Source organism: Coniosporium apollinis (genome assembly GCF_000281105.1).
Source record: "Coniosporium apollinis CBS 100218 chromosome Unknown supercont1.40, whole genome shotgun sequence".
Taxonomy (NCBI): Eukaryota; Fungi; Ascomycota; class Dothideomycetes; genus Coniosporium; species Coniosporium apollinis.
In genome coordinates this window covers 188,539-215,460 of record NW_006913302.1, presented here as the reverse complement: position 1 = coordinate 215,460, position 26,922 = coordinate 188,539, and the positions used below count along the sequence as shown (strand labels likewise).

General features: G+C 54.1%; 6 protein-coding genes across 6 annotated transcripts; 3 read left to right on the top strand and 3 right to left on the bottom strand.

Annotated features, from left to right (window-relative positions):
* Positions 1–3,426: 3,426 nt before the first annotated feature.
* On the top strand, positions 3,427–6,316 carry W97_07308 (uncharacterized protein; the record flags this gene model as incomplete). The annotated part of the gene is made up of 3 exons (XM_007785286.1): positions 3,427–3,505; positions 3,568–5,457; positions 5,508–6,316. The coding sequence occupies 3 exons, from the start codon at positions 3,427–3,429 to the stop codon at positions 6,314–6,316; spliced, it is 2,778 nt and encodes a 925-aa protein (XP_007783476.1).
* A 692-nt stretch (positions 6,317–7,008) lies between these two features.
* Positions 7,009–7,833, top strand: W97_07307 (uncharacterized protein; the record flags this gene model as incomplete). The annotated part of the gene is made up of 3 exons (XM_007785285.1): positions 7,009–7,093; positions 7,398–7,597; positions 7,774–7,833. 3 exons carry the CDS (start codon positions 7,009–7,011, stop codon positions 7,831–7,833), a joined length of 345 nt encoding a protein of 114 aa, XP_007783475.1.
* Positions 7,834–8,290: 457 nt separating this feature from the next.
* Positions 8,291–9,455, bottom strand: W97_07306 (3-methyl-2-oxobutanoate hydroxymethyltransferase; the record flags this gene model as incomplete). The annotated part of the gene is made up of 2 exons (XM_007785284.1): positions 8,291–8,929; positions 9,042–9,455. 2 exons carry the CDS (start codon positions 9,453–9,455, stop codon positions 8,291–8,293), a joined length of 1,053 nt encoding a protein of 350 aa, XP_007783474.1.
* Positions 9,456–10,609: 1,154 nt separating this feature from the next.
* W97_07305 (ubiquitin-conjugating enzyme E2 H) lies at positions 10,610–11,823 on the top strand (the record flags this gene model as incomplete). The annotated part of the gene is made up of 8 exons (XM_007785283.1): positions 10,610–10,642; positions 10,714–10,721; positions 10,772–10,807; positions 10,860–10,900; positions 10,964–11,053; positions 11,133–11,247; positions 11,405–11,586; positions 11,684–11,823. 8 exons carry the CDS (start codon positions 10,610–10,612, stop codon positions 11,821–11,823), a joined length of 645 nt encoding a protein of 214 aa, XP_007783473.1.
* A 1,852-nt stretch (positions 11,824–13,675) lies between these two features.
* Positions 13,676–20,428, bottom strand: W97_07304 (uncharacterized protein; the record flags this gene model as incomplete). The annotated part of the gene is made up of 11 exons (XM_007785282.1): positions 13,676–14,727; positions 14,925–15,823; positions 15,923–16,321; positions 16,377–16,975; positions 17,022–17,148; positions 17,213–17,385; positions 17,522–17,625; positions 18,422–19,763; positions 19,989–20,189; positions 20,240–20,315; positions 20,379–20,428. The coding sequence occupies 11 exons, from the start codon at positions 20,426–20,428 to the stop codon at positions 13,676–13,678; spliced, it is 5,022 nt and encodes a 1,673-aa protein (XP_007783472.1).
* A 1,425-nt stretch (positions 20,429–21,853) lies between these two features.
* W97_07303 (uncharacterized protein) lies at positions 21,854–26,693 on the bottom strand (the record flags this gene model as incomplete). The annotated part of the gene is made up of 2 exons (XM_007785281.1): positions 21,854–23,467; positions 23,523–26,693. 2 exons carry the CDS (start codon positions 26,691–26,693, stop codon positions 21,854–21,856), a joined length of 4,785 nt encoding a protein of 1,594 aa, XP_007783471.1.
* Positions 26,694–26,922: the final 229 nt, after the last annotated feature.

The window sequence follows — 26,922 nt, the reverse complement described above, 5'->3', positions numbered from 1 at the left end:
CAAGAAGCACACAACATGGTGCAGGAACTTGAGAGTGAAAGCGCAAGAAGAACGATAACATCTCGAGAATGGAGAGTGCTACCACCGCTGCTGGACCCGACGAAAACGAGTGATCAGCGATGCGCAGCGCATTGCCCGAAGCCGACCTCCGACAACTCTGATGCCTTGCTTGCAGAAATGCGAACGCCAGCCTCCAAGGACGAGGTGTTCGCCTGTAGAACAAAATAGCAATGCAGCTCGTTTTAATCTACTACGACCATGCCTGGACAACAGAGCACGATATGCGACAGTCCCGACGCGTCAGAGGCCTCAGCCGTCAACATCGACATCAAGCCTCAATTTCGTCGAGCTTTGGCAGATGTTCTAGCCTCCGGAGGGGCTCAGTCCTTGAGGTTAAAACGCAATCCCTTTACCTGGTCTTCACTTAGGTCTCCAGGGTAACGTGTGATAAGATTGCAGGAACGCCTAGCGTTGTGGGATTGAGAAATGGCAGCATGAGCGATCCGGCGCTGCTGAATTCTCCGAGACAGCATGATCTGCACAAACATCAGGGGGTTTGATGGCCACGCGAGCCGGTCTGCAAGAGGTTGGAGAGATTCCTTTACATCTGTTTTGGGGGCTGGGTATGCGGTATTGATCTCGAGGAATACCGAGACCTCAATCACTGAGGTTGCTGGTAAATGCGATGAGAATGCGATCCCCGTAAAAGCTGGCCTGGACAAGACTGTCAAATCTTCTACTCTATCTTCAAAACTGGCTGCCTTCTCAAAAAGCGGACGACAGTCAATGGGACCGTGAATTGTTGCCTTGGGCAACAAGCCATCTCGGGATGTTGCATCTGCGGGTTGAGCCGACGTCTGCACGTCACGAGCGAAGCTGAAGGCTATCCCAGCACAGTCTGCACGCTCATTAGGCTTGCAGGATGGCAGGAACACGTTGCATACACACACCTGCCACTTGAAAACGGCATTGGAGGACTATCTCCTCGTCTCGACGAGCACTCTAGCACGCTTGCGGCCGACCTTTGGTTCATTTAAGCGTTGCTGGGCGACAAGGAAAGCCCCGGGGAACTGTTCCGGTTGGCGCAATTGACATAGGCAGTCGCTTGCTTGGCACGGATCGCGAGGGGCAACAGACCTGAAGGCTGAAGGGCTGAAACAAGAACGCCGTCTTTACCAGCCTTGGAAGGATTGGCCGGAACGAGAGGCATAAGGTCGTGCGAGCAATCGTATCTCACGTCGACGAACGGGACAAGCATCAGAGGAGATAGAGGATTCAAGAATTGTACCTTGCAGAAGCGGCCAGGACAAACAATACAGAGGTAGGAAGCCATCTCCCGATAGAGCTCAAGGCGGACGCTTGAATCACGTGTACATAGCTCACGGACAGATATCAGACCGGAGCAAACGCAACCTATGCCCTCTTTAATCCTCGACCTAGAGTTATCACAACCCTAAAAAGCTTGACCCCTTCCACAGTTTCCGTTTCTGCAGACGCCGAGCCATGCTCGATGCCTGTATCGGGTGTTGCCTGGAAAAAGCCGTAAACACAATACCGGTTCTTCGCAGCCAGGAAAGACTCTCTTCCACGAACCTATGCCCTTGACCGCTCGGCCTGATCCAATCGTCATGTAATCTCACCCTTCAGAGTTCCTACTATTGCTACCGGGAAGCCAACTTCAGTTCTCATGCAGTTCTTCGCTATACAGATCCAGAAGATCCGGATCCGTCCCAGAAGGCATGATCATTCCGACTAAGGACCGATTGACCAACACCGAAAACCGTGCCATTCAGATCCAGAAGCCTGACCTTCGGAAGAGCGGCTTTAACGGATGAGCGATACCTTAGCTAATCACGCTACCAGCTACTAGGACACTGTCCTAGCAGCTCTCCGCGGCCACGGCTATTTAAGGAGTCTGACAACGCAAGCTACCGATTGGTGGGACGACGCTCCCCATGCCCATGGTATTGCGGTAAGGCTGCAATTCCTCACCATCCTGATCCTGAGGATTGCCTCGAAGGCGGTCAAGAAGCGCTGTCGAAAATCCTTCCCTGCGTTTGTATGGGACTACTGCCCGTCAGATTCACTGACGTCCTGTGGCGTCCTGATTTACTAGAGCAGCATCTAAATGGCAGGAGTAAGCTGTAAAGTCAATTCATTCTTCCTGTCCACGGAAGGGATGGCTTGTATCGGAAACACCAAGTTGCCGAGCCTTACGCTAGAAACCCACATGCAACGACAGCGGATCTGTCTCCATATTGTCGTTTCTCGAGAACGAGTGGATATGGCCTCAGTAGCATATTGGGTAGCTCGGTGACTGTCTTTAGTGCTCCGTAAGTTGCTAGAAACGTGAAGCCTCTCGTATTGCCAGGTGGGGTTTCAAGACTTCAGGACACAACCGTACAAAAGATGGATCGATTTCTATATGGTCGCCGCCGAGCAAAGCCATTTGATTAAATTCAATGCCCTGCCGATGGGGATCCGACTCATCCTTGCGCTTCCCGCCCATTGCATGAACGGACCGTTGACACGCCGCCCGTTCACTAACATCGTGTCAACAACGACATACCGGCGCCGCAAAGCAAACGAACCTCACAGCGCCGCCCTACGCCCTAAACATCGGCAATAACCTGCGTCCGCCACATGCACCAGTGCCAAGTCTCCACCGACCAGCTCTGCATGAGCGAATGGTGTGTCGGTCCCGTTCTGCGGGTTGCTGATAGAGGCTCTTAGCCCAAGCAACGAAGCCACCATGTCACCCAGCCCACTGTTATGCTCTTGTCGAAAATGGGACGGGCGTCTGGTACCTCCGTGTTACCTGACCACGAGCTCGCATGGCTGGTACACCCAGGTCATCGCGACTAGATGGCTAGCCACGCATTGCAAGTTCTATGTCTTGTCCAGGCAAAGCATGGGCTGGCGGCTTGTTGCTGCATGCTTTTGTAGATTTAAGACTGTTGTGATATAAGGAAGTGGTGCCCGCCACATATTTTCTGTCTTCATCACAGGGTTGTCCCCCTTCGTGGAGCAAGTGAGCTGCCATTCGTTGTATGAAGTTCTGGCAGAGCAGATTTCATCCGCCATTTGTTGTCTACTATCGCTGTCTGCCGTTCATCTCAATCGTTCCCCTTCTAGTCCAAGTCATAGAGCCACGGAAACATATCAAGACGATGAGGACCATCGTCTGGTCGCTCTTATTGGGCCTGGCGAGCGCCCTCCCCGCGTCTGAGCAACCGTCATCGTCGGAAACCATAGTCAGCCACGACGGCAAGTGTGGAGAGAATACTGGTCAGACTTGCATGGGGTCGATCTTCGGCAACTGCTGCAGCAGAGAGGGCTTCTGCGGTGCGACTCGCCCGTATTGTGGCGATGGCTGCCAGAGCATGTACGGTACTTGCGAACGGACTCGAGGAAAGCCGTCACCAGATGGCTCATGCGGTGGACGAGTTGGTTATACGTGCACAGACTCTGGTTACGGCGACTGTTGCAGCGAGTATGGCTATTGGTAAGCCCCTTAACCTTTCTGTAAGTCTGCATTAAAACTTACATCATATAGTGGTAAATCAGACGGCTATTGTGAGGCGGGCTGTCAAACCTCCTTCGGCCGCTGTGCTTCGTCCGGACATCTGGTGGAACGAGCAGAGCCCTCTGCCACATCCCTTTCGTGCCCTAGTTCAAATGGAACGATTTACACTACGTCCAACAACAAGCAGACTTTCCAGATCGAATGCAACATCGACCGAGCCGGCGGCGATCTGGGACTGCCTGTCTACGTTACATCACTTGAGGAGTGTGTAGATGCTTGCTCCGCGAAGGAGGAATGCGTGGACGTTTCATGGGTAAGAGGGATTCCTAGCGGCTCATGCTACCTGAAGAAGAGGGTTGAACCAGCGAGGGTCGACACAAGAGTCATGGGCGCTATTCAAGTCGTTATCGAGACACCGGCTGCCACGTCCGGGACAACTCGTTTCATCTATCCTACCCCTACATCTGTACGCTGCCCTGAGAAGAACGGCACTCTATACAGGGCGGCATGCGGAGCAACCTTCCAGATTGGGTGTGGAGTCGATCGTGCGGGAGGTGACATGCTTGGCGGCGGCTTCTATACTAAAGATGTGAATGAGTGCGCCGAGGCCTGCAGCAAGAGACCGGATTGTATCGGCGTATCATGGGTTCGAGGTAGCCCAAAAGGGCCATGCTATCTCAAGAACAGCCCGAGACCTGCTAAAGTTAATACGGAGGTGTATGGTGCCTTGCTCCTCAGCGGCTGCACCTCGAATTTCTCCTCGTCAGTACCATCGAGTACCAACGGCAGTACTCCAAGCTCTTCTAGCAGCGTCGTAACCACTACCGGCAACCTGACTCAAAGCTTTCCTACTGCCAATTCGAATGGCTCGACCATTAACTCGAGTCGTCCTTCGGTCACGTCTATCAGATGGAGTAACTCGTCATCCAGCACCACTGCTGCGCTACTCAGTCCGTCCAGCGAATATTCGTCGACGATCACTGCCACGCCTAACGTCACATCATCTGCTATCACTACAAACACGACCTCATCTGACAACAACACTTGGGCCCCCTCGGCGTGTAGCTCTAGGAATGCCTGGCCTACAGGATATCAGGAACACTGCGTTCCATGCGAGGGTCAGCCTGGAAATAACCCGAGCTCCTGGTGTGGTTTGACCATCAACGACAGCATCTTCCAGGTCTACCCGAAGACCTGCAATACCGTCAGATATAGGCTGGAAATCACCAACACAACCATAGCACCCGATGGTTACCCCCGACTCGCACTCGTAGTTAACGGCCAGATGCCTGGTCCGCCGATCGTAGCTAGTTGGGGGGATACTGTCGAGGTAACGGTGGTCAATAAGATGCAGAACAACGGCACTAGCATTCACTTCCACGGCATCCGCCAGAACTACACGAACCAGTACGATGGCGTTCCATCAATTACCCAATGCCCCATCGCGCCCGGGGAGGAACTGACCTATCGATGGGTTGCAAACTCCTACGGTTCCAGCTGGTATCATTCCCATATGGCTATCCAGGCGTGGGAGGGAGTCTTTGGGCCTATGATCATCCACGGTCCTACAAGCGCACCCTACGACGAGGACAAGGGCGTCATCACTCTCCAGGACTGGAGCCATGTGACGGTCGACTCTTTGTATGACATTTCTCAAGATGCTGTGCCGGGACGTGGTGGTGGTGCCCGTGTTCTGGAAAACGGACTCATCAACGGCATGAACACTTGGGGTCCGGACGGTGCTGCTAACCAAACCGGTACTCGGTATGAGATGACCTTCACCAAGGGCCAGCGCTATCTTCTTCGTATCTTGAACGCGTCTATCCAGTCGACGTTCAAATTCTATATTGATGGCCATACCATGACTGTCATCTCTGCTGATTTCACGCCCATCAAGCCGTATCAGACTAAGATCCTCAATATAAACATCGGTAAGCTGTTCGGTCTGCATATTTGTTCACACTTGCTGACGGATGAACAGGTCAGCGCTACAATGTCATCGTTGAGGCTGACCAAGACGTCGGCGACTACTGGATGCGTTCCGACAATCAAAATTCTTGTGCCGGCCTCAAACAGGCACTCGACATCAAGGCCGTCGTTCGCTACACGGGATCTCCAGGCGGGAGTCCGACGTCAAAAGCCTACAACTACACTACCCAATGCATCGATGAGCCGGCCGCAAGTCTCATCCCAATATACGCAATGGATGCCGGCACATCAGACATAACCCACAACGGACAGATCACTGTCGCTCCCAACTCAGCCAACCTCTTCAAGTGGTATCTCTCAGGCACCACGTTCATGTCTCAATGGGGCGACCCCACTCTCCTCGGCGTCTACCAGAACGGCTCCGCGCCCACTTACAGTGGCAACCTCCTAATCGAAGTCCCCAACGAGAAGGAGTGGGTCTACATCATCATACAGAGCGCAATCCCGCTCCCGCACCCCATCCACTTGCACGGCCACGACTTCTTCATCCTCGCTTCTGGATCAGGCGCGTACAGCTCCGCCGTGCCACTCAACCTCATCAACCCACCTCGCCGCGACACCGCGCTCATGCCTGGCGCTGGATTCCTCGTTGTCGCATTCGAAACAGACAATCCGGGCGTATGGCTCATGCACTGTCATGTTGGATGGCATACGTCAATGGGTTTTGCGCTACAGATCGTTGAGATGCAGGATAAGATCAGGGATACGATTGATGACTCTTGCATGCTTGAGGACACGTGCAAGGCGTGGAACAAGTATGCGAAGGACAGCGGTGTCTTCACGTGGGACTCTGGTGTATGATTGGGGTGCTTCCTGATGTAGTGGTGCGGCTATGCTGTCTGTATATATTCCGCGCTGCGACGATTGGTTAATGGTGTAGAGGATTCGGAGATTCATACGGGAATGGAATGTAGAGTAATGGCCTTGGCATTGTTCAAAGGCTTTGGGGCCAATTATTGGATGGTTTACGAGGGCAGGTCATTATACGTATCTGCAGTATATGGTAACATCTGCTTGGGACTAATGGTTCCTGATATAGAAGAGTAGTACACTCTGATGCTCACTAATACGCTTCCCACGGGCTTACATAGTGACCGGTAAATCCGTCTGTTAATATGCCCTGTTTTCACAAACATTAGGGATTTCAGACAGTATTGTGCAAACCTCGGCGGGTCTGTTCTGGAGGCATTGAAGATACGGTATCGGAGGCATCACATGCAACACCGAGTGCTGCAGTGGAGTGGATGGTGTTGAAGTCGCCCCAACTTCCCACTCATCTTCCGAGCATAACCCTTCCTCGTGACAAGCATTTCAGGAGTCTCTTCCAGCCGCCCTCCATAAGTGCGTCCTGTTCAGCGTTATCATCAAATCTCAGTACACCTACAGTGAAAGCAGCAATGTCCTCCGATGCCACCAAGTCAAGCTCACCAGCACCCACCACCCCAGCGCCAATACCCGACGATGAAGACAATGGTGCTGACCTTCCACTCACGATGGCCGCTTCTGTCGTCTTGACCAACCTCCCTAAAGATACGCATCGGGCGCTCGATGGCGCAGGAGAGCTTGAGCAGGAGAAGAGTAAGCCAATCGTTCCGTAGCCTTGCGGGATTCCCCTAACTTCAGAATTACATCTTTGCGTCTAAGTCCCTCCTGACACATGAGCAATTTCTTTGTTACATGAGACCTCCTTCCAAGTCTACTTACCCTATTCACTGTTTTAACCTAACCACCATCAACCGACCAAATCTTATTACATCATTTATACCCTTTACGAACTCTCTCATCTCCACCATCCTCCCGCCTCCCCTCCTTCTCCCCTATCAACCTTTCCTTTCCCCTCCTCCCCCTAAACTATCCTCATCTAACACCCCGTCCTCCTAAGTAACCATCCGCCTCCACCCCGTCGGCTCCGCCCCGCACCTCCGCCGCAAAGTCTTCACCATCGCCTCGTCACGCAAGTTCGAAGCAGTCGTGCGCTTCCTGCGCAAGCAGCTTAGGCTACAAGACCATGAGAGCTGCTTCTGCTACGTCAACCAGGTGTTCGCACCCTCCCTGGACGAGGGGGTGGGCAATTTGTGGCGGGTGAGTTTAGTTCCAAACCTCTGCTCTCATTCGGGGCTCTTGTGCCCACGCGCGGTCATGGCTTGGAGGGGAAACACGAAGCAGATTGGAGTCCTATCTGTTTGTGTTCTGTCTTGCGGAAAAGCGGGCTTGCCACTGCTATCAAGCTTTGTGCGCTGACCAAAACGGAATGCCAGTGCTTCAAGACCAAAGACGAGCTCGTGGTTGCTTACTCCATCACTCCAGCCTTCGGGTGAGGCAGTAGTGGCGATGTTGACCAATGGGCTCCACGAGGGGTCCTGATACCGAGGCCCAGAAGTACTACTGTAAGTCCTAATGCGGCCACTACTGCGTTGGATGCATTGCTGAGGCCATACAGCCGGCTTACAGCTGGCTAGGTGCATCCGAAAGGGTTGCGATCAGAGAGGAGACGCATGTCACGGCCGCAAGCTCGTCGAGCAGCTGCAGGCTTTTAACAATGAAGAGTTTCTGGCGCGCGGTCTCACGGAGGGAAGACTGGAATAGCTTCTGGAAGGCCTCTATGGGCCTTTCATCTTAAGGACTAGTATGAGGACGCCGTTCGAATGCAGAACGCTAGACTGGACAACAGAACCAATGTATGACATTTCAGAAGGAGAGAACAAAACGCTCAATGCGATTTCCACAAGGGTATTCAGAACAGCGCAAACTAAAAACCCCCGCTAGCACACCGCCCTACTCGACCTCCACCACATCAACCACCTCCATCAACGCAACCGCCTTCTCAAACTCCTCAAACTCCTCCCTCTTCATCGGATACGTATGCTCCAATGCCGGATACTCTCTCCTCTTCACCTCATCCCTATACTCCTCGACCGCCCTCAACGACTCCCCCCACACATTCCCATACTGCTTCACGAAGCGCGGTAAAAATCTCCCCGGCGGAAAGTTCCCCGCCATATCCGTCTGCACCAGCACCTGTCCCGAGCATCCATTCCCGGCCCCAATCCCAATCGTCGGGATCTGGAGTTTAGTGGTGATGAGGCTGGCCACCGCAGCCGGCACAGCCTCCAACACCACGCCCCACGCCCCGGCCGCCTGCACGGCCAGCGCGTCGGAGAGGACCTTGAGCGCGCCGGCGGTCGACTTGCCTTGTACGCGGAAGCCGCCGAGCGCGTTTTGGCGCTGCGGCGTGAGGCCGACGTGTGCGAGAACGGGGATCCCGGCCTGCGTGATGCGCGAGATTGTCGGGGCCATTTCTGCGCCGCCTTCAAGTTTTACGGAGTGGACGCGCCCGCGCTTGATGAAGTGGATCGCGGATTCGAGGGCGAGGGTGGGGGAGGACTCGTAGGTGCCCATGGGGAGGTCGCCGACCTGGAGGCGCGGAGGGTTAGTCTTATCTTCGCGAAGTATTCAAGCGATCAAGACGCAGCAGCCAGGAAGGTCGGGCGCCAGCAGATGGTGGAACGTCGGAGGCTTTGCATACCAGAAACGACGACCTCGCTCCCCTCGCAACAGCCCTACATGCAACAATCATCTCCTCCATCCCCACCTCGCTCGTGTCCTCCATCCCTAACGCGACCATGGCCAGGCTGTCGCCGACGAGTATCACATCCATGCCGGCCGCATCGGCGACATGCGCGGAAGGGAAGTCGTACGCCGTCAGCATCGTGATCGGCTCGTTCTTAGCATAGAGCGCGCGTAGGGTGCCGAGGGTCACCTTCTTGCGCGACGAAGGGGGCGCGGCGCCCATGGGGCTGTGGGAGCTGTTGCGCGTCTGGAGGACGGAGGTGAGAGGTGGGAAGGGCTGGAGGCATGTGCGGCGGGCTAGTGGAGGTATTGAAGCTTTGAAGAGTCCATCATGGCCGCGTGCAAGCGTTCGGATCAGGGCACGCGACATCGCAATAAGGGCCGCCGGTCGCGCGTTCGGGGGGAGGTGGGTGGTTCGAGTAGTTTGTCAAGGTCCGGACAACACGGGAGAAGCAGAAGCGAAGCCATTGTCTGTGGGCTGAAGCCGGTTTTGTGAGGTCGCTTCGTGATATATACTGCTGCGCAGGCCAGAGAACGTTGGAGTTTTTTGTGGTTGACCGCCTCGGTCCGAACTGGGCCCTTTGTCAGACTCCGCTAGGGGCCGGAGGAGGAATGCGTTGCCGTTCTGTGAGCCGACCGGAGGCGTGCGGAGCGGCAATCCATTCTTTCGGTGAAGCTTGCGCTGTTAAGTTGAATCCGGGAGTCCGGCTGGTCAGCGCCGAGGCTTTATAGAAATGTCAACTAGGTTGCAATGTATGCGGTGACAATGTCAGACGGGAATGACTACTTTGGCGATCAAGCGTTGGACGGCTCAGGGGTGTTCTCGACTTTCAACAGCAAGTTTGAGCGCGCGGAGCACGTGACTCTAGCTACATCTTATGTCTCACTGCAGCTTCCGAGTAAGCTTTCGATTTTGAGCAAGACGAGGAAGGATTATCATATTGATATCTGCTCCTACGCTGCAAAGCTGAATATCAACCTTCTGCTGGAGCTGCCGCCGGATAGAATCGCTGCGGATAACTGCGGTGCCTGAGCAAGTCACATGGTGATAAGGCCCTGAATGCGTGACTAGTTGGCGGGGCCATGGATGACCGCCATCTCGTGATAACCACCACCACCTCAAGTACCTGCCGCGCCCAACTCTGCTACCTCTTTGACCTGCAAATCTCTTACTTCTGCTTCTCTACGTCCAAGCCACTCTCTATCTGCAATCGAAGCACTTGCTCCAACTGCAACTACCAGCACCGCGCCCACTGAGTACCTCTCCAAGCACAACGCCACAGACAAAGCATCCGTATCCGGAGCTCCACTGCGAAACTCGGAGCACGCCTTACTGTAGCAATCACAGCACAGATCAGCCAGCCACTCTCACTCGTCTAACCTCACACGTACCACCTAGCAGTGGGGATAGCAGCATACAGGTTACCTTGATCTCAGCACCACGCAAAGCGAACCCCGGCCTATACCACACGTTGTCGCCCCACACGAACCTCCATAGGTGGTGAAGTTGAGCGAGCCGGCAACATGAGCAGCCCGAAGAGGAGGATCGAGACGGATGTGAGTGGCATGGACATCTCACGAGGGGTTGTTGTAGCAGTGGCTGACGAGTTACCCTGCTGGAATAATAGGTCATGAAGTAGGGATAGCATCTTCGGCGTAGCTGGAACACATGCTGACCGAGAGCAGGATGTGCGTCATAACTTCTTACCTGCGCCTCCCAGAGTCATTGACAAGGCACGAAGAGCGGCACAACTGACCTGTCGTACTCTGGCAGGTTGATGAGCGATTACGAAGTCACCCTCGTGAATGACAACAGTACGTATACCGGAACATTCTTGCCCAATACCTTTACTGACGATCTCCTGCAGTGTTCGTCAGCCCCTATAAACGCGCTCTCTCCCACGCTGCACCAGCAGCTGACATATTTCAGGCAAGAGTTCTATGTGCGCTTCAAGGGTCCAGAGGAGAGTGTGTACCCCTAACCCCACAAAACGCTCCATTCCCCAACACCCAGTGCACGCCAGCCATCGCTGACACGCTTCAATAGCACCTTTCTCCGGCGGTCTCTGGAAGATCCACGTCGAGCTCCCGGACCAGTACCCCTACAAATCCCCCAGTATTGGTTTTGTGAACCGTATATTCCACCCCAACATTGACGAGCTGTAAGCCATGCCCATCTCCAACGACGCACGCCTCCTACATCACCGTCATCTCTCTCAAGTCATCTTCTATCTACCCTGTCCACTACTGCCCCCGCATTGCGAATTCACATCGAAATCTTGTGGTGTCAGGGATCGTTAAGACTAAGGCCCTCAACAGCTCCGGCAGCGTCTGCCTAGACGTCATCAACCAGACCTGGTCACCCATGTACGATATGATCAACATCTTCGAAGTCTTCCTGCCCCAGCTGCTGCGCTACCCGAACCCGACCGACCCCCTCAACGGCGAGGCGGCTGCGTTGATGATGCGGGAGCCCAAGGGCTATGAGGCCAAGGTCAAAGGTTCGTGTCAACCTTGGCTCACCTTCATCTTGTGTCATCCTGCTCCGTGGTCCCAACTCTCTTGCCCTCTTTCTATACACTGGCTGACAGTACTTAGAATACGTCCTCAAGTATGCAAGCAAAGACGCCGCGGACGAGGCTGGCGAGGACAGCGAATCAGAAGACGACATGAGCAGTGTCGGCAGCTACGAGTCTGGCGAGGATGAGGAGCCAGCGGGCAACATGGAGGAGATCTAGGGGCTTTGCTAGTATGCGCCCGCTTGGACTAGCTCGGAGTCTGCTGGCCGGATGGCGTTTGACATAGCTGGGCGCCTTATGGTGTACTGAGACTGATGTGGGGCTGGGTTGGGGATTGGGATTGTCGGTATTCGCGATTTTCTCTATTACTTCATCCCCTAGGGCGAAATTGAGATATACTGCTACTTACTTGCCTCGGCTGGGGTCTGGGTCTCGGATTAGTGTTGTAGGTTTGAATAGTTTTGCACATGAAGACTGAAAGTAGCACGTTGAATGTGTTCAAGCACGATAGGCTGACGCGTGACTTAAGAAGTGAGGGCTAAGAGTTGAGCATGAGGTGTGCGGGATCACAACACCAAAGCGCCATCACGGAAGAAGCGGCTCAGGACGAAGACGGCTAATAGGAAGCCACCGACCCAGGACGCGGTCGACTAATATTGAATCGACCGATAGTTAGTCGCTAACGAAGAGTGTTAAAACTAAACATTAGTCGAATTTTTTAGCGGCAGACATTATAGCTTAAAGGAATTGCAGGTTATTTAGGCCGCTACTATAGCTCTTACGCTAGAGATTATAGAGTGTCCTTCAATTAGAACACTAAGCGACATGTAGGATTAGGCTAAGATTCTTAAGAATAAAGGGGTGTATATAACCAACCACCCCGAATAGATATTCTAGATCACTAGAAACAACATATCGGTCCTTTAAATCCTACTAGCATGTATAGGCACCAGAGCCACTTATTCTAGCGAAGAGAAAGGGCCGTTAAAGAAGGTGTTAGCGAGGTAAGGGGCGGGCGAGAAAGGAGCGAGCGAGAAAGGGCAGAAAGGTTTAGAGATTAGACCGACCGTTATAGATTATTCGGACTTTAAGCGGGCTCTAGCTATGCTTAATTTTTCCGGGCTGGTTCGTCCTTCTTTTCACGATTTTATTCATATATATCACCACCTCTAGGGCTGCTTCAACAGCCACCTTCTACGAAATAACTACTAAGTCCACTCAACTGAGAAGCTCTACATGCGCGGTCTTCCTTTGTCTCCAATCGTACATTCATTTACGCGTCCTCTCCGAGTGTCTCCCTCACATTAATCAAAGTCAACATGTCTACCACAGAACCGGCCTTCACGGCCATTGAGAGTTGGAAGTTGAGGGTTGAGAGTTGAGAGTTGAGAGTTGAGAAATGAAAGTTGAGGAGACGTTCTACGGAAAGCATAGATATTACCGTATTCGGAAGTAAATGCCGTCCGTAGAACGGCGATGGATGTGAAGTTGTGATGGGAGCTGAGCAGAGCTGAGAGAAGTTGAGGAAGATTGAGGAAAGATGAGAAATAGCGTGCAGGACGACCCTATGGAGACAACTTCAGGACCGCGCGTAGATCGAACAGAAATAACACTATGGAGATGATACGGCCTGTCTCATTAAGCTTCTTCCTTTGATATGCTTGAAGCGAATACTTAGCGGGGTTGTTACTGTAGGCTGTGCCGATTACACAGCCTGAATGGTTACTATAGGACAGCGCGGGATATGCCACCGAGTTCTGAGGCGAAGATGTCGCGAATTTGTTAGGTTCAGAGGATGGTTGCTTCGCGCCTGTTGGCCTGGGTCAGCTACAAGGATCGAGTAGAGGCGTGAGAAGATGTCCAATAGATGTCTAGCGGCCTACATCGGCAGGAGAAAGAGTTCTGCGAGCTTGGAGTGGTGATGGGTTGGCGGACATTGTCTTGATTTCACGGTATGGCTCTCCAAGTTGTTTGACGTAACAGGTTTTATAAACTAGAAATATTCCTGGCCTACGGCCAGTGCTTTGCCCAAAGTTCCCTCCAACACGCTTGCATCCAAAGAACCCTTACCCTACCTCATCGGACTCCCAAAGCCCCCACTCCTGCCCATCCCAAAAGCCAACCCGACCGCTTTCCTTGCAGGCGTAACCGCCGGACTCGCCCCACCCAGCTCCGGCGTCTCGCGTCCATTCTCCCTCTCGACGCCTCTGGGCCTTGCACCCGGCGGCTTGAACCCGACCTCCCTACCCTTTCTATACACTTCCTCGAGGACCTGCTCCTCGACGCCCGCGTCCACATACTCTACCCACTTACGCCAGAGCCTGAGCGCCGTGCGCGCATCCTCAACGCTGTCGTGCTCCGCCTGCTGGATCTCCTCATGCAGCACGCACCAAGCCAGAAAGCGGAGGCTGAGTTTCCGCTTCTGGCTCTTCTGGTGAAATAGCGTGACCGTATCCACGACCTGGCTTTTCGGGACATGGATATTAATAGTGCGGAAGTCCTTGGGGAGACCATGGCCCACGAAGACGCAGCCGAGGTTGAGCAGGATCCAGAGCTTCTTGTACGCGACCTTCAAGCTCACAGGCGCGTGCGGCGACGTGTTGGGGTCGAGGTCCCCTGGATGGATCCCGCTGAACTCCGTCAGATAGTCCACGATGGGCTCCTGGATCGCAATATAGTCGTCTATGAACGGGAGACCCATATCTGCGCCCGCGCCGCGCAAGACCGAAACGCGGGCGAGGCCGAGGCGGGACGGGCGCACGGTTTCGCGAGTGCCGTCGGCTTTGACTTCGATTTCTTCGCGCTGGAGTGCTACGAATTCGGCGTCGATTGCAACCGGGTAGCCGGGCTTGGGGGACTCGGTTGAGGGGTCTAGCAGCCTCAACTCGCTGGATCTGTCTCGGAGTGAGGCCCGTGGCATCCATAGCAGTGAGGGGTCGATGTGCTCCTTCCACGTATCATCTATGGCATGACTGTGGAGTTTGGCTTGGTATGTGAGGATAGATGGGAGCTTCCAGGTCGTGTCGAAGCGTAGGGCTTCCTCCTTCGTGATTGGATGCACCAAGAAGTCGTTGAAGAGATGCCACTGGTTTTCAGTTTGCGGTGATTGAGATGATGGTTCAACTGCGAATGGTCAGATTTTGCCTAATCTTCGGTTGTGGGTTGGCTATATTTATATGAAGGTGCGTAATACCCGCGGTCTCATGAGGATAACCGCTTCTACCACTAAGCTTTGCGAGCAGTCGCGACAAAGGCTATGAGTGCATTGCAACAGCGTTGGGGTACTGAGGAGGGCGATGGTTGTTCTGGATACGACTTACCATCGATCATCGACACCAGATGCGGCTTCTGATGCTCCCCACTGTTAACGTCCGCAACCACACCAATGAGCTCGTAGACCTTCATATCGAATATACCCCGCTCCAGATGGCTCTTAATGTCTTGACCCTCATAGCAGAAAAAGTGGCCACCATCCAGGATGATGCCTATCTCCTGTGGCAGCCAATTCGGCGTAGCCCACAACTGCTTCGCCGCATCGCTCTGCACTGCTGCATTAATCATGAGTACAGGAGGCACGCCCTGTATCGATTTCTTCGTCGTCAGAGGCTGGTAGCGCTTGCATCGATCGCACCAGGCACGCGTCTGGTGCTGGTGCTCGACGCTCTCTTTGAGCACTTGTGAAAACGTTGGTGCCCCTCCGCGCCCGGGAGACTTTGACGCAATCTTAGGGCTGTAGAAGAGCTCGTGTAGGTAAGAGTTTCCAGGGCGGACTGATTCGTGATAGCACCCTGAGCAGCGGATGTGTGATACAGCTGCGGTTGCCAATGCCTGCTCCATATGGTTCGGGGATGGCGATATCTGCCTGTAATCCGTAGCTATCTTGTCGAGCAAGAAGCGGTTGAAGTTCTGTATCATAACCGTCAAAGCAGTATCAGGTGAGTGCTCTTCCAGCAAACCAAACGATTGAGCTTGAGAAAGGCCGCTGAACGTCTTCAGGAAGTTCGTAGCCTGGCAGTTCTGTCCGCTTGCCTTCTCCAGCATGTCAAACAGGAAACCCATCTCGCACAGCAAGCAGGTCTCGTAGAGACAAGATGTCGCCGCATGTTGTAACGCTAGGTTCCTTAGAACAGGAGTGAACTTGTAGACTTGCAGAAGCGGATTGGCGTAAGAATTGGCGATGTGGGTCTCTAGGCCAGAAAACTTGGTTTTGTTGTAAAACCTGCCAGTCCGTCAGTCCTCCCATAGTCCCCGATCCCCGCAGGCTGAGCCAGATAGCCGGCGGACGTCATAGTACTGGCAGAAACTGGAAGTTACTCACTCGAAGTCGAAGTCATCAACCCCAAATTTACTATACTTAATCTCCACATTCCCATACATCGGCGGCACGTTCTTCTTCGTCGCACCTTGAAGCATAAGGTCGTTCAGCGCATCAGCTATGCCCCTCTCTACCTCGGATTGAGTAGCCTGTTTGTCGCTCAAGAATCGAGGGGTCGGTATCGCGCCGTCCTTTTTATCGAACCGTCGTGCATCCTCCACTTGGTTCCGATGCCTCGTACGTGGATTCGGTGCAAAAAGGCCGACATCTGCTCGTTTGAGATTGGCCTGTATTGCTGGGTCGATCTTTGCTGGGGGTGCGCCGACTTCCGAGACCAGGTAAGAGGGCCAGGCAGAGAGGAGGACTTCGTTGTAGTACGGCATGCCGATGCTACTCAATGGTCTGCGTTTTTGTATTAGCCTCCCAGCCAGCGCCGAATGCGACTAGGGATGCTCACGTTTCGGGGTTCCAGTAATCCAACTTTGGAATCGGAGCAGGCGTATCAGCAAACTCTGTAGGCTGAGGATACTCCGTGATCTGTATCTTTGTCGGTGAACCCCACAGATATATGTTGCACTGCGTATCAGCCATGGCAAGAGCCTCGCCTGAGGGCGCAATTTCCAGAAACTTCAGCCAAACTTCGTAGGGTAGGTTGACCTGGCGCAGATTGAATGAGTTTGGGTTCATCAGGTCAACAACCTGAATCTGCCCGCTCTGAGAGGCAATGATGCTGGTCGTTGACATCTTGGGATGCATGCGCACGAAAGCGGCTCCGGTCTGGAACGGGATTGGCGGTAGTTGCATCAGAGTCTTGAGGTCGAAGACGCTCGCATAAGCATCCAAGACGTAACCGTGATGGGGTCGCAGTGAATAGCCACAGCATACGAGGAACGTCGCTTGGGTGTCCATGTCATTGATGCCGCCCATATGTGCTGCCCACTGCTTGATGACCTTGAACGAATTCGGATCGATGATGTGTACGGCACCCGTACTTGTCGCTGCGCATATATACTGCGTGCTTTTCTTCATCATCATGTACTCGGCTTCGGCTGGAAGCTGTGGCCGTGTTAGAAGGGGTCTAACAGAGCAACGCATTCCTTACAGTTGCTAAGATGGTTCCCTTCTCGATATCGATTTTAAACATAGTATCTTGTCGACCGGCAACCAGCACCTCATTCGTGCCCCTAGAGGTAAAGGTCATGCATTGCAGGTCCTTGAACTCATCATGCCTATACCATATCAGTCAGCCGCAAACTCTCCCCGTCTTCGTTCCCGAGTGAACGGTGTTCGTACCCAAGATGCCATTGATTCAGCCCCTTTCTAAGGGAGAGGTGTATACTCGTCGCCGATAAGGACATGACGCCTCTGTCGCAGAGCAGAATCTGCTTCACATGACCTTCGTTCGGGTGTGCCTTCCATCGTGTATAGTTCTGTAGCTTCGGGCCGTAGAAGGAATTGACTCGGCCCTATCGGTTGTCCGTCAGAAGTGTATCTCTCAGGCCCGACACGAAGCATTGTAGCCGGTCGTGTCGAGGAAGTGGGCGCGTGAATGCCGCTGCGACTGGTCGGGAGACACTTTGTGGTGATGCCGAACAGACTCACGAATTCGTTTCCGGCCCATAACAGCTCCTGCTGAGGATCGAAAGCTAGGGTCGTTGCGGGTGTAGGCAGCGCTCGAGGGCCTGGCGGAGGCAGCGAGGCTCGGGCTACCTGGGACAGACGTTAGCGCAATGCTGGTAGATTTTGTGCTTAAGCAGCAAAAGAATGGTTCCCGGCGTGACGCATGCATGGGCGCTGCCATTAATATCTTGCTGGTCCTGGGTACTGAGTGTATGGAGATAATGCTTCGCGTAGTAAGGTAGGATTAAAGCTCACCTCATCCCAATCAGCCTCCATCCCCAGGAAGGCCGTGGTCAACGTGTGGATGCTTCCATGCGCGTCGCTGTCGAGGTATGGAGGGGCAGGCCATGGTGTTGCTCAAGGAAGGGCCGCTGTTGCGGCATGAAGCTTTCCCCATCCTTGCATGGCCAAAACACCCAACCCCATGATCGACAGGGCACCGTTGCCGCACATCTGGAATCCCAGATACCCGGCGACCTTCAAGGGAGTGATAGGACATTGGCTGGGCTCAATCACAGTCGAACACGCCCATAGGGTAGGATGAAAGCCAAGAAGAGAACCAGTCAAGGAAATCAGGCTTTTTAGCACCAGTCACAGAAGAAAAGCAGGTCATCTGAGTAGGTCAAGGTTAGTCGAAATGCACCAGGCACGGAATAGTTCGTTACAGTATATGTAATCTCGTCAATACCGGGCTATACTATCCGAAACGTCAATGCGGTCAAAGAGATCCTACTCCCAGTGCCATACAAGATAGATACATTCGCACAGATTCCCGTCGATTTACATCACAATGCCTCACACAGCAAGTCATGACACATCTCTTTTGCTCGCAAGTCAGACCATCGCACTACTCCTTATGGGCAATCGGTCGCCCACACTCACATTTGATCTCCGGCCCCGCCTTGAGGACCTCGGGCGTCGCCTCGTCCTGGTACTTCCTGAAGTTCTCATTGAACAACTCCCCGAGCTTCCTGACCTCCGTCTTGAAATCCGCGGTGCCGGTCCAGCTCTTCGCTGGGTTGAGCAGCTCATCCGGCACATTAGGGCAGGTCTTGGGCACCGACAAATTGAACGTCTCGTAGGTCTCGTATTCGGCCTTGGCCAGCTCGCCGGAGTGAATGGCGTCGAGGATGGCGCGAGTGTATTTGAGGGGGCAGCGCTTCCCGCCGGTCGTGGCGCCTGCACCGACCCAGCCGGTGTTGAGAAGCCAGGCGTTGGCCTTGTGCTCGGCGATCTTGCTTGCCAGCATCTTGGCGTAGCGCATGGGGTGCAGCGCCAGGAAGGGTTGCGCGAAGCAAGACGAGAAGGTGGCTTGCGGCTCGGTGACGCCGTCCTCAGTGCCAGCCATCTTGGAGGTGTAGCCGGAGATGAAGTGGAACATAGTTTGCTCAGTGTTGAGCTTCGAGATTGGTGGTAGCACACCGCGAGCATCGCAGGTGAGTAGGATGATGTTGGTGGGGTGGCCATCGCTGATGCATGGAAGCTTGGTGTTCTCGATGTATTCGATGGGGTAGGCGCAGCGGGTGTTCTCAGTCAGGGTGGCATCATCGTAGTCGACGATTCGGGTCGAGGGGTCGAATACGACGTTTTCCAATATGGCGCCGAACTTGATGGCGCCGTAGATATCAGGCTCCTTCTCCGCTGACAGGCCAATGCACTTGGCGTAGCAACCGCCCTCGATGTTGAAGACACCCTTATCACTCCAGCAGTGCTCGTCGTCGCCGATGAGAGCACGCTTCGGATCGGCAGACAGGGTAGTCTTGCCGGTACCTGAGAGGCCGAAGAAGACCGTTACATCACCACTCTTGCCCTGGTTCGCCGACGAGTGGAGGGTCAGAACGTCGTGCTTGACTGGCATCTCGTAGAAGAGCACGGTGAAGATACCCTTCTTCATCTCACCAGCGTACTCCGTTCCGAGGATGACCATCTCCTTCTCGGCGAAGTTGATGGCGACTGAAGTCGCTGAGGTCATGCCGGTGGTGAACCTGTTGGCAGGGAAAGCGCCAGCATTGTAGATGACATAGTCGGGATGGAAGCCCTCAAGCTCCTCCCTCTTGGGCCTGATGAGCATGTTTCGCATGAAGAGGGCATGGTACGCACGCGCGCACACGACCCGGACGCGGATCCTATAGCGCTCGTCCCAGCCGGCGAAGCCATCGACGACGTAGATGCGGTTCCTGGTGTTCAGGTAGTCGATAGCACGTTCTCGGTTGATTTTCCAGACCTACAGTGCACCAAGTCAGCGTTGCCCATGATGAACTCTAGCGCACGTGATGACGGCTAAGCCCTCGGCCCACGCGGAATCGGCAAAACACCAAGCCAAGACGCGGGGGAGGCGCCACCACACGCGAACTCCCGGCGCGATCCAGGTGCTCGGGATGACGTCTCATGCGGGGAGAGCCTGTCGGAGCCAGTTGAAGGTGGACGCGGGAAAGAAAGAGGAACATACGTCTGGTGTCATGGGCTTGTTGACCGGTCCCCACCACACGTCCTTCTCGGAGCCCTCTTCTTTGACAATGCGCTTGTCTGACGGTGACCGGCCAGTCTTTGCGCCAGAGTAGGCGGAGAGAGCGCCAGTCGAGGTGATGGCAGAGCCGGTCTCGTAGACGAGGGCATCCTCGTAGAGAGCAGCGACAGAGGGATTGGCAATCTTAGTAAGGTTAGTATCGTACAGAGGAGGAGAGCAAGCGACCAACTCACGATCGCTACGCGGTCATAGTCAATGTGCGCCCTCGTGTGCAGCTCCTCCTCTATCTCGGTGTGCTCCCGCTGCGGCCTGTGATAGAGATTAGGCTGGGTCCTGCAACGCCAGTACAACCTCGGCTAAGGTAGAGCTTACTGGACACCACTTGGGTGAAGAGCGGTCTTGTTTACGCTGTTGGCAACCATTGTGATCAAGGAGCTATCCAAAGACGAAGAGTGAAAGTTATTTCCTGATTGCTTCTGGAGTTGCTGGCGGGCAAAGTCGTCTGTAAGCGGTCCTGGGGAAGATGGTCGTCGCTGCGGGGTGTCAGCTTCTTTAGTAGCGGAGGCCATATCTACGTCTGCAACGACGTTCGGAAGCTGTAAACAGTGATCTTCTCTGCTGTATCCAATTAGAGCTCCCTGATGCTCCAAATCGAGGCTTAGCTGGAGTGCAGGAGGTGGTGACTGACGCTTGCCGAGGTGGACAGCCGCTTGAGAGGGTCCGAGATAATCCGATGTGCGCGTGCAAACGCCGGGGCAAGCCGGGAGAGAGCTGTTTAAGAGCTTATCCTGGAGACTGCGCCTGTTGCTGCGTCGGTCTGGACTCTGATATCGCGAGGAAGAGCTCCGTCTTCGTGTGAAGTCGGCGTAAGTTGCGACGAAGCTGGAGAGCAGGATACTGCAGGACCGCGACTTTCCCCGCGATGACGGCTTCCGTTTTAAAGATACTCGGGTACTTCTCCAGAGGGGTCGAGCTTCGGGCCACTAAGGCGCTTTCAGGCCAGAATTGAAGTTATTACGTTTGGCCTGGTCCCTCCCCCGCATTTGGCTTTTGACCATGGCAAATTCTGGCATTGTTCGACGAGCCATTTCCAAATTACGGGGCGATACATCGTGATGCTGCCCAGCATCGCCAAAAAGTCACGATGTCACAGAGCAGGAACCGCAGCGGCTCTAACACAGTGCCTGCAGCCGCAAGTTGATAGCCTCGGTTTTTCCGGCGCCGTCCGTCCGAATGCCTGCAGGCACAGATCGGGGGGTGTGGGGAGTTCTGGCATTGCTCTGGATCTCGGTTCTGAATCTGGGGAGTCGACTTACCGCGTACGCTGAACCACCTAAGGTTTCGGAGGGACATGAGATGCTGTTGTAGCCTCGTTGATCATGGTATCCTCGAGTGAAGATGCGAGGATAGCATGTTATGCTATGGTATCGCCGTGGGATAACCAGATAGGTACGGCAGTGCATAACCACATTCCTCTAAGTAGTGGTATTAGAGTTCAACTGATACGTATTGCAAACTCAATCAGCCACCCGGATAGGTCTGTACCAGGTTGACGTGTATCAGTGCTGAGTGCGTAGAGTGGGTGCTGGTTAAGGTAATTTAATTCACTAGACAAAAGACGCAAGCCGCGCACACGGTCACGTGGCTGTAACCCTGCATACACGATAGTCTACTATGAAGAAGGTGGTCGATACAATAGGATATCATCCGAGGCTATTCTAAACTGCCCATGCTTCATTTAGCAATGCTGAGATCCACCACTAATTACAGGGCAATACCGCTTGAAAATATACAAGAAAGAAGCTCTACCCAATATACCTATCCGAACAAAAGCCCTCTATATAAAATTACGCCTTGTTCTCTCCCAGCTCCTGCTGATGCTTGCGCATCTCCTTCTTGTGCTTCCTCGCCGTCGGGCTAAAGAAATTCTTGATCTTCCTCGCACCCTGTAGATAAAGCCAACTGAAGAAGTACACAGCCGCAAACTGGAAGAAGATGTACGCCCAGAAGATACCGAAATCGCGCCAAACATTACTATACTGGACGTTGAAGCTCGCCGCGAACGCGTCGCCAGACGCATATTGACAGAAGCCACACTGGCCATCCGGCTGCGTCCTGACGTAGCCGCCGGACTGCTGCGCGAACGCGCCAGCGTAGCTCTCGCAAGTCTGGCCTGGTGGCGCCGCGAAGTAGGCCAGTTCCAGCGGGTCGCACTCGATGGGCTGGTTGTGCACGAGCAGCGCCAGCATGCCTTCCAGCAGGTAGGTGAAAGGCGTGAGCCAGTACATCCAGCTCTGCCAGAAGGCTGGGAGGGCGGCGTAGGGGACGACGACGCCGCAGAAGGAGACGACGAAGAGGAAGAAGAGCGGGACGAAGAGGGAGGCGAGGAGCTCGTTGGGCGAGAACGCGGCGATGAACTGGCCGAAGCCGAGGTAGAAGAGCTCGAAGGCCATCATGAAGAGCCACATGCTGGCGGAGGTGTAGGTGTCGCGTGGGAACCAGGTCGGCCAGTACCAGCAGCACCAGTAGATTGTTCCGGCGACAAGGCGGTACGGTATCTCGGTCACGATGGTTGAGGTGACGAAGGCGATCCAGCTGTAGATCTTGGAGTTGGTTTCACGCGACTGGAAGATTGACCGGAGGTCGAGGTAGCGCGGCTGCAGCTGTTGAATGAGAGGCGGCGAGATTGTCAGCGTCATGAACACGCTGAAAAGCCGCGATTGCATGTCGATTTGACTGTTGCCCAGGTGCCAGAAGGTGAATGAGTTGAAGAGACCGGTGAATATGTGGAGCATGAACATGCCCACGACATAGTCCGGGCTTCTCCACATGGCGACGAAGCCACGGTAGACAACAGTGTATACTTGCGTACTGAGCGGCATAGCGTACTCGCGATCGTCCTTGAGCGCCTTCGGCTTTTCTGCGTTACGTCGTTCGCTGATGTAATGCTGGATCTCCTTGCTGCGTTCTTGCGACTCCTTAGAGCTGGCCCATACATCACCCCAGTCCTTGCCCTTATAGTCGGGATTGCCAGCACCGATCGCTTCCAACATATATTCGGCAGGATTGGTTTTCGGCGGGCACTTGTGCGCCCCGTTGCTCTCGAGATAGTCGATGAGGTTGCGGCTGTCATGACCTAACTCGCCAAAGTACACAACCCGACCACCACTCTTCAGCAACAGAAGCATGTCGAAGTGTTCGAAGAGGACGGCGCTGGGCTGATGGATGGTGCAGAGGATCGCTTGGCCGGCTTCGGCAAGCTTGCGCAAGAAACGAACGATGTTGAACGCGGCGGCGGAGTCTAGACCAGATGTCGGTTCGTCCAGGAACAAGAGCAGATCAGGTTTACTGGCGAGCTCGACACCAATAGTCAGACGTTTACGCTGTTCTTGGTTGAGACCTTCGCCAGTCTTGCCAATGGCGGCACCTGCGATCTCTCTCATTTCAAGGAGGTCGATGATCTTGAGACAGGTTAATATCTCAGACGGCAGTTTAAATTAGGAAAGGATCGCTCACCTTTTCACAGTAGTCATACTTCTCTTGTAGTGGGACTTCTTTGGGCTGACGCAGCTTGGCAGAGAATCTGAGAGCCTCACGGACTGTTGCTGTAGGCTCATGGACATCCATCTGTTCGGCAAAGCCACTGGACCTTTGGAAAGACTTCGGGAGCGGCTTGCCATCCACCAAGAAGTCGCCTTGAACGACACCAAAATTGATGCGCTGCGCGAGGGTGTTAAGAAGCGTGGTCTTGCCAGCGCCTGAGGCGCCCATCAAGGCAGTTAGCTTGCCCGGCTTAACGTAACCGGAGACATCCTGCAGCAGTTTCCGCTCGCCTTTCTCATATGGAATAGTGTAATTAACGTTCTGCCACGTGAAGATAACTTCGTTCTTCGCAACTCCTTTGGTGGTGTCATCGCCGGAGCTACCGCTCTCATCCTTGGAGTCCGCAGCGGCTGCCTGCACCTTGCCGGCTTCTTCGTCTTGTGGCTTATCTCCGTTTTCAATGGCGGCCTCTACTGACTTGGGTGCTTGGCCCCGCTTGAAGATCGTGACGGCACCGCCGCCCTTGTTTGGCTTCTGCAACTCCATACCAACGGCGGTGAGACAGACAAAGAAGATGAAGAATGCACACATGATGCCGAAGTTGCGCCATAGGTGGGACCGGCTGTAGTTAAATGCAACCTGGATGTAGTCGTCGCCTTGGACGATAAGCGAGCCTGGTTGGCTGCCTTGGATAGCACAGGACTGGTACTGTGGTCCGGCGCCGGGGCCTCCCTGGGGTACGATATATGGCGGCTCGCAGGCAATCTCCAAACCGGAAAACTCGTTCGCCATGAGGCCTTCGAAGGCGTACTGGACCGGGTTGACCCATCGCAGCCATGAGAACCAAGGATGCATCTTCCGCGGAGGAATCAGATAACCGGTGTAGACGACTAGTGCCTGGATGGCTACACCCGTTATCCGTGTGGCTATATCGAGAGATGCGACCAGCGCACCAACCGCGCGGAAGAAGGCATACATGGTCATAGTGAGAATGAAGAGGAACAACAGACTTATGAAGAATTGAGATGGTGTCCTCGCGAGATTCGTCATGAAATACACGACGACGTCAAAGATTAAGACTTGTATGAAGACCAACGGTACGTCGACAACCGTTTGCGCAATCGCATAGGCGGCCGGTCGGTAGAAGGAAAAGCTCTTATGCTTCAGAAGGATCGGACGGCTTTCGAATGCTGATGTGAGTTCGGCCAAGGCGAGAAGGGCATTGAAGAGTAACATGAAGAAGATGACACCGCCGCGGGTAAAGACGCCCGAGCTGGTTGCTGGCATGTTGTAGAACAAGCTGCCCACGATCAAGGCTTGGAAGAGGATTCCTCCCCACTTACCACCGAGAGACAGCTTGTCGCCAATCATGACGAGAAACTGTCGCTTAGTGCAAGCGATGACCTGTGCGTGGAAGGGTAGCGTGAAGTTCTTCTTCCTCGTAGCCTTCGTCATGGCAGCCCTGCGCTCCTCAGCCTGTCGCTGAGTTTCTTGCTCGAACTCTTCAATTTCTTGCATGTTCAACTTGTGTCGCTCACTTTTGGCAAAGACCTCTCCGAATTGGGCTCCTGATCGCGGTATCCGATCTTCCCAGCCTTCCTTGACGTGCCGCTCATGTTCATCAGTGACTGAGGTCAGAAAATCTGCGCTGGTCCATCGCTCAGGCTGCACGAATCCGAGGTTCTTGAAATACTTCACAGCGTCATCTGTAGGCCCGAAGTAGCAGCATTTCCCGTCTTCTATCAGGATGACCTTGTCGAAAAGGTCGTACAGACTCTCGCCGGCCTGGTAGAGGGCGACAGCGGTGGAGATATGGGCCATGTTTGTGAGTGATCTCACACTCTGGACGTACTCAAGAGCCGTGCTGGCATCGAGGCCGCGAGTCGAGTTATCCCAGCACTGCGTCGAAGCTTTCGTGATCATAGCTTCCGCGATACTGACACGCTTCTTCTCACCGCCAGAAACACCGCGTACGAATTCATTGCCTACTTTCGTGTTCATGGTGTGTTCAATCCAGAACAGCTTTGAGACGACGCGAAGGAATTCGTTGACGTAGTCGTTGCGGCTCTCCCCTTCTCGGCGAGAGTCTTTGCCAGGCGTTCTGGTCTTGATGGCGAACTTCAGCGTCTCCTTAACTTTCAAAGTGGCGTAGTGAAGATCGTCTTCAGGATTATAAAGAACTTCGCCTCGAAATCGTTTGGCCATGACTTTGGCGTCTTCGCCGCCGTATGTGACTTGGCCTTCGATGTCTTCGTAGCCAAATCTTTGGTTGCCGATGACCTTGAGGAACGTAGAACATCCCGCGCCTGGTCGGCCAAGTACGAGTACCATTTCACCCGGCTTGATGCATCCAGAGAAATCGTCAATGATGGTGCGGACTGGAGGCTTGCCGCGCGCTTGCTTCGGTCCTTTTGAGAATAGGGCTTTCAGGAACCGAGGCAAGCCCATGAATATATCTCCCGTGGTGGGCTGGAGTGCGGCACCAAGGCCCATGCCCTTGACGGTAAGATGTTTGAAGATAACACCGACGTGTCTCGTCTTCTCTTCCTCTGAATGTGCTCGCCTCGTGTTGCCGAACATACGAGACATCAACTCATCGATTTCATCTTTCGCCTCGTCGTGTTCCGTGGCCGCGGACGCGGTAGAGTTTTGTCGGCTTAGCTGGCTGGTTCTTCGTCTGGATAGTACTCTGAACAGATCCTCTTCCGTCACCGGCTTTCCATCGGATCGCCTGGACTCCAGAGGAGGCCGTTGCGGCTGGCTAGCTCCTGTTTTGATCGGCATGTACCCGCCTTCTTCCACCTTCTCGTCCTCATACTCCGAGTTTCTTTCTATTTCTTCGACGCCTTCGTATCCTGATGGGCCGGCTGCCACTTTCTCCGTCTCTTGGTCTTCCTTCTCTTCCTCTGACTGGGAGCCGGTGGGCGAAGGCACTGCGGTGCTGTTGCTGGAAGAAGATGGAAGGTCAGTTGCAACAGCCGCCGGATTATTCGTTATAACAGCCGGGGGAACATCTGTTACGATGCTCGATGGAACTTCTTGCTGTGGGGCGTGGTCGCCACGGTAGTCGAGATATGTGCCAGTGGACGGATCATATACACTCTCTGTATGTGCAGGCGTAGGCCGTTCCTGAGGGCTCGCCATCGTGTAGCGCAAGGGCTGCTGCGCAGCAGTCGTTCTAACGTAAGATCGTGTCTATGGGTACGTTATATCGAATCGAAACGTCTTGTTTAGGTTTGAACGGGCGTAGAACATGAAATGTGATGCAGCTTCAGTTGGCGCCCCTTACAGACACAGCTGGTGGAGATTAAACAGTCTATGGAAAAACTCAAGAGAAATTGGCAAACGTGAGAAGACAAGTCTGTCTATCTAG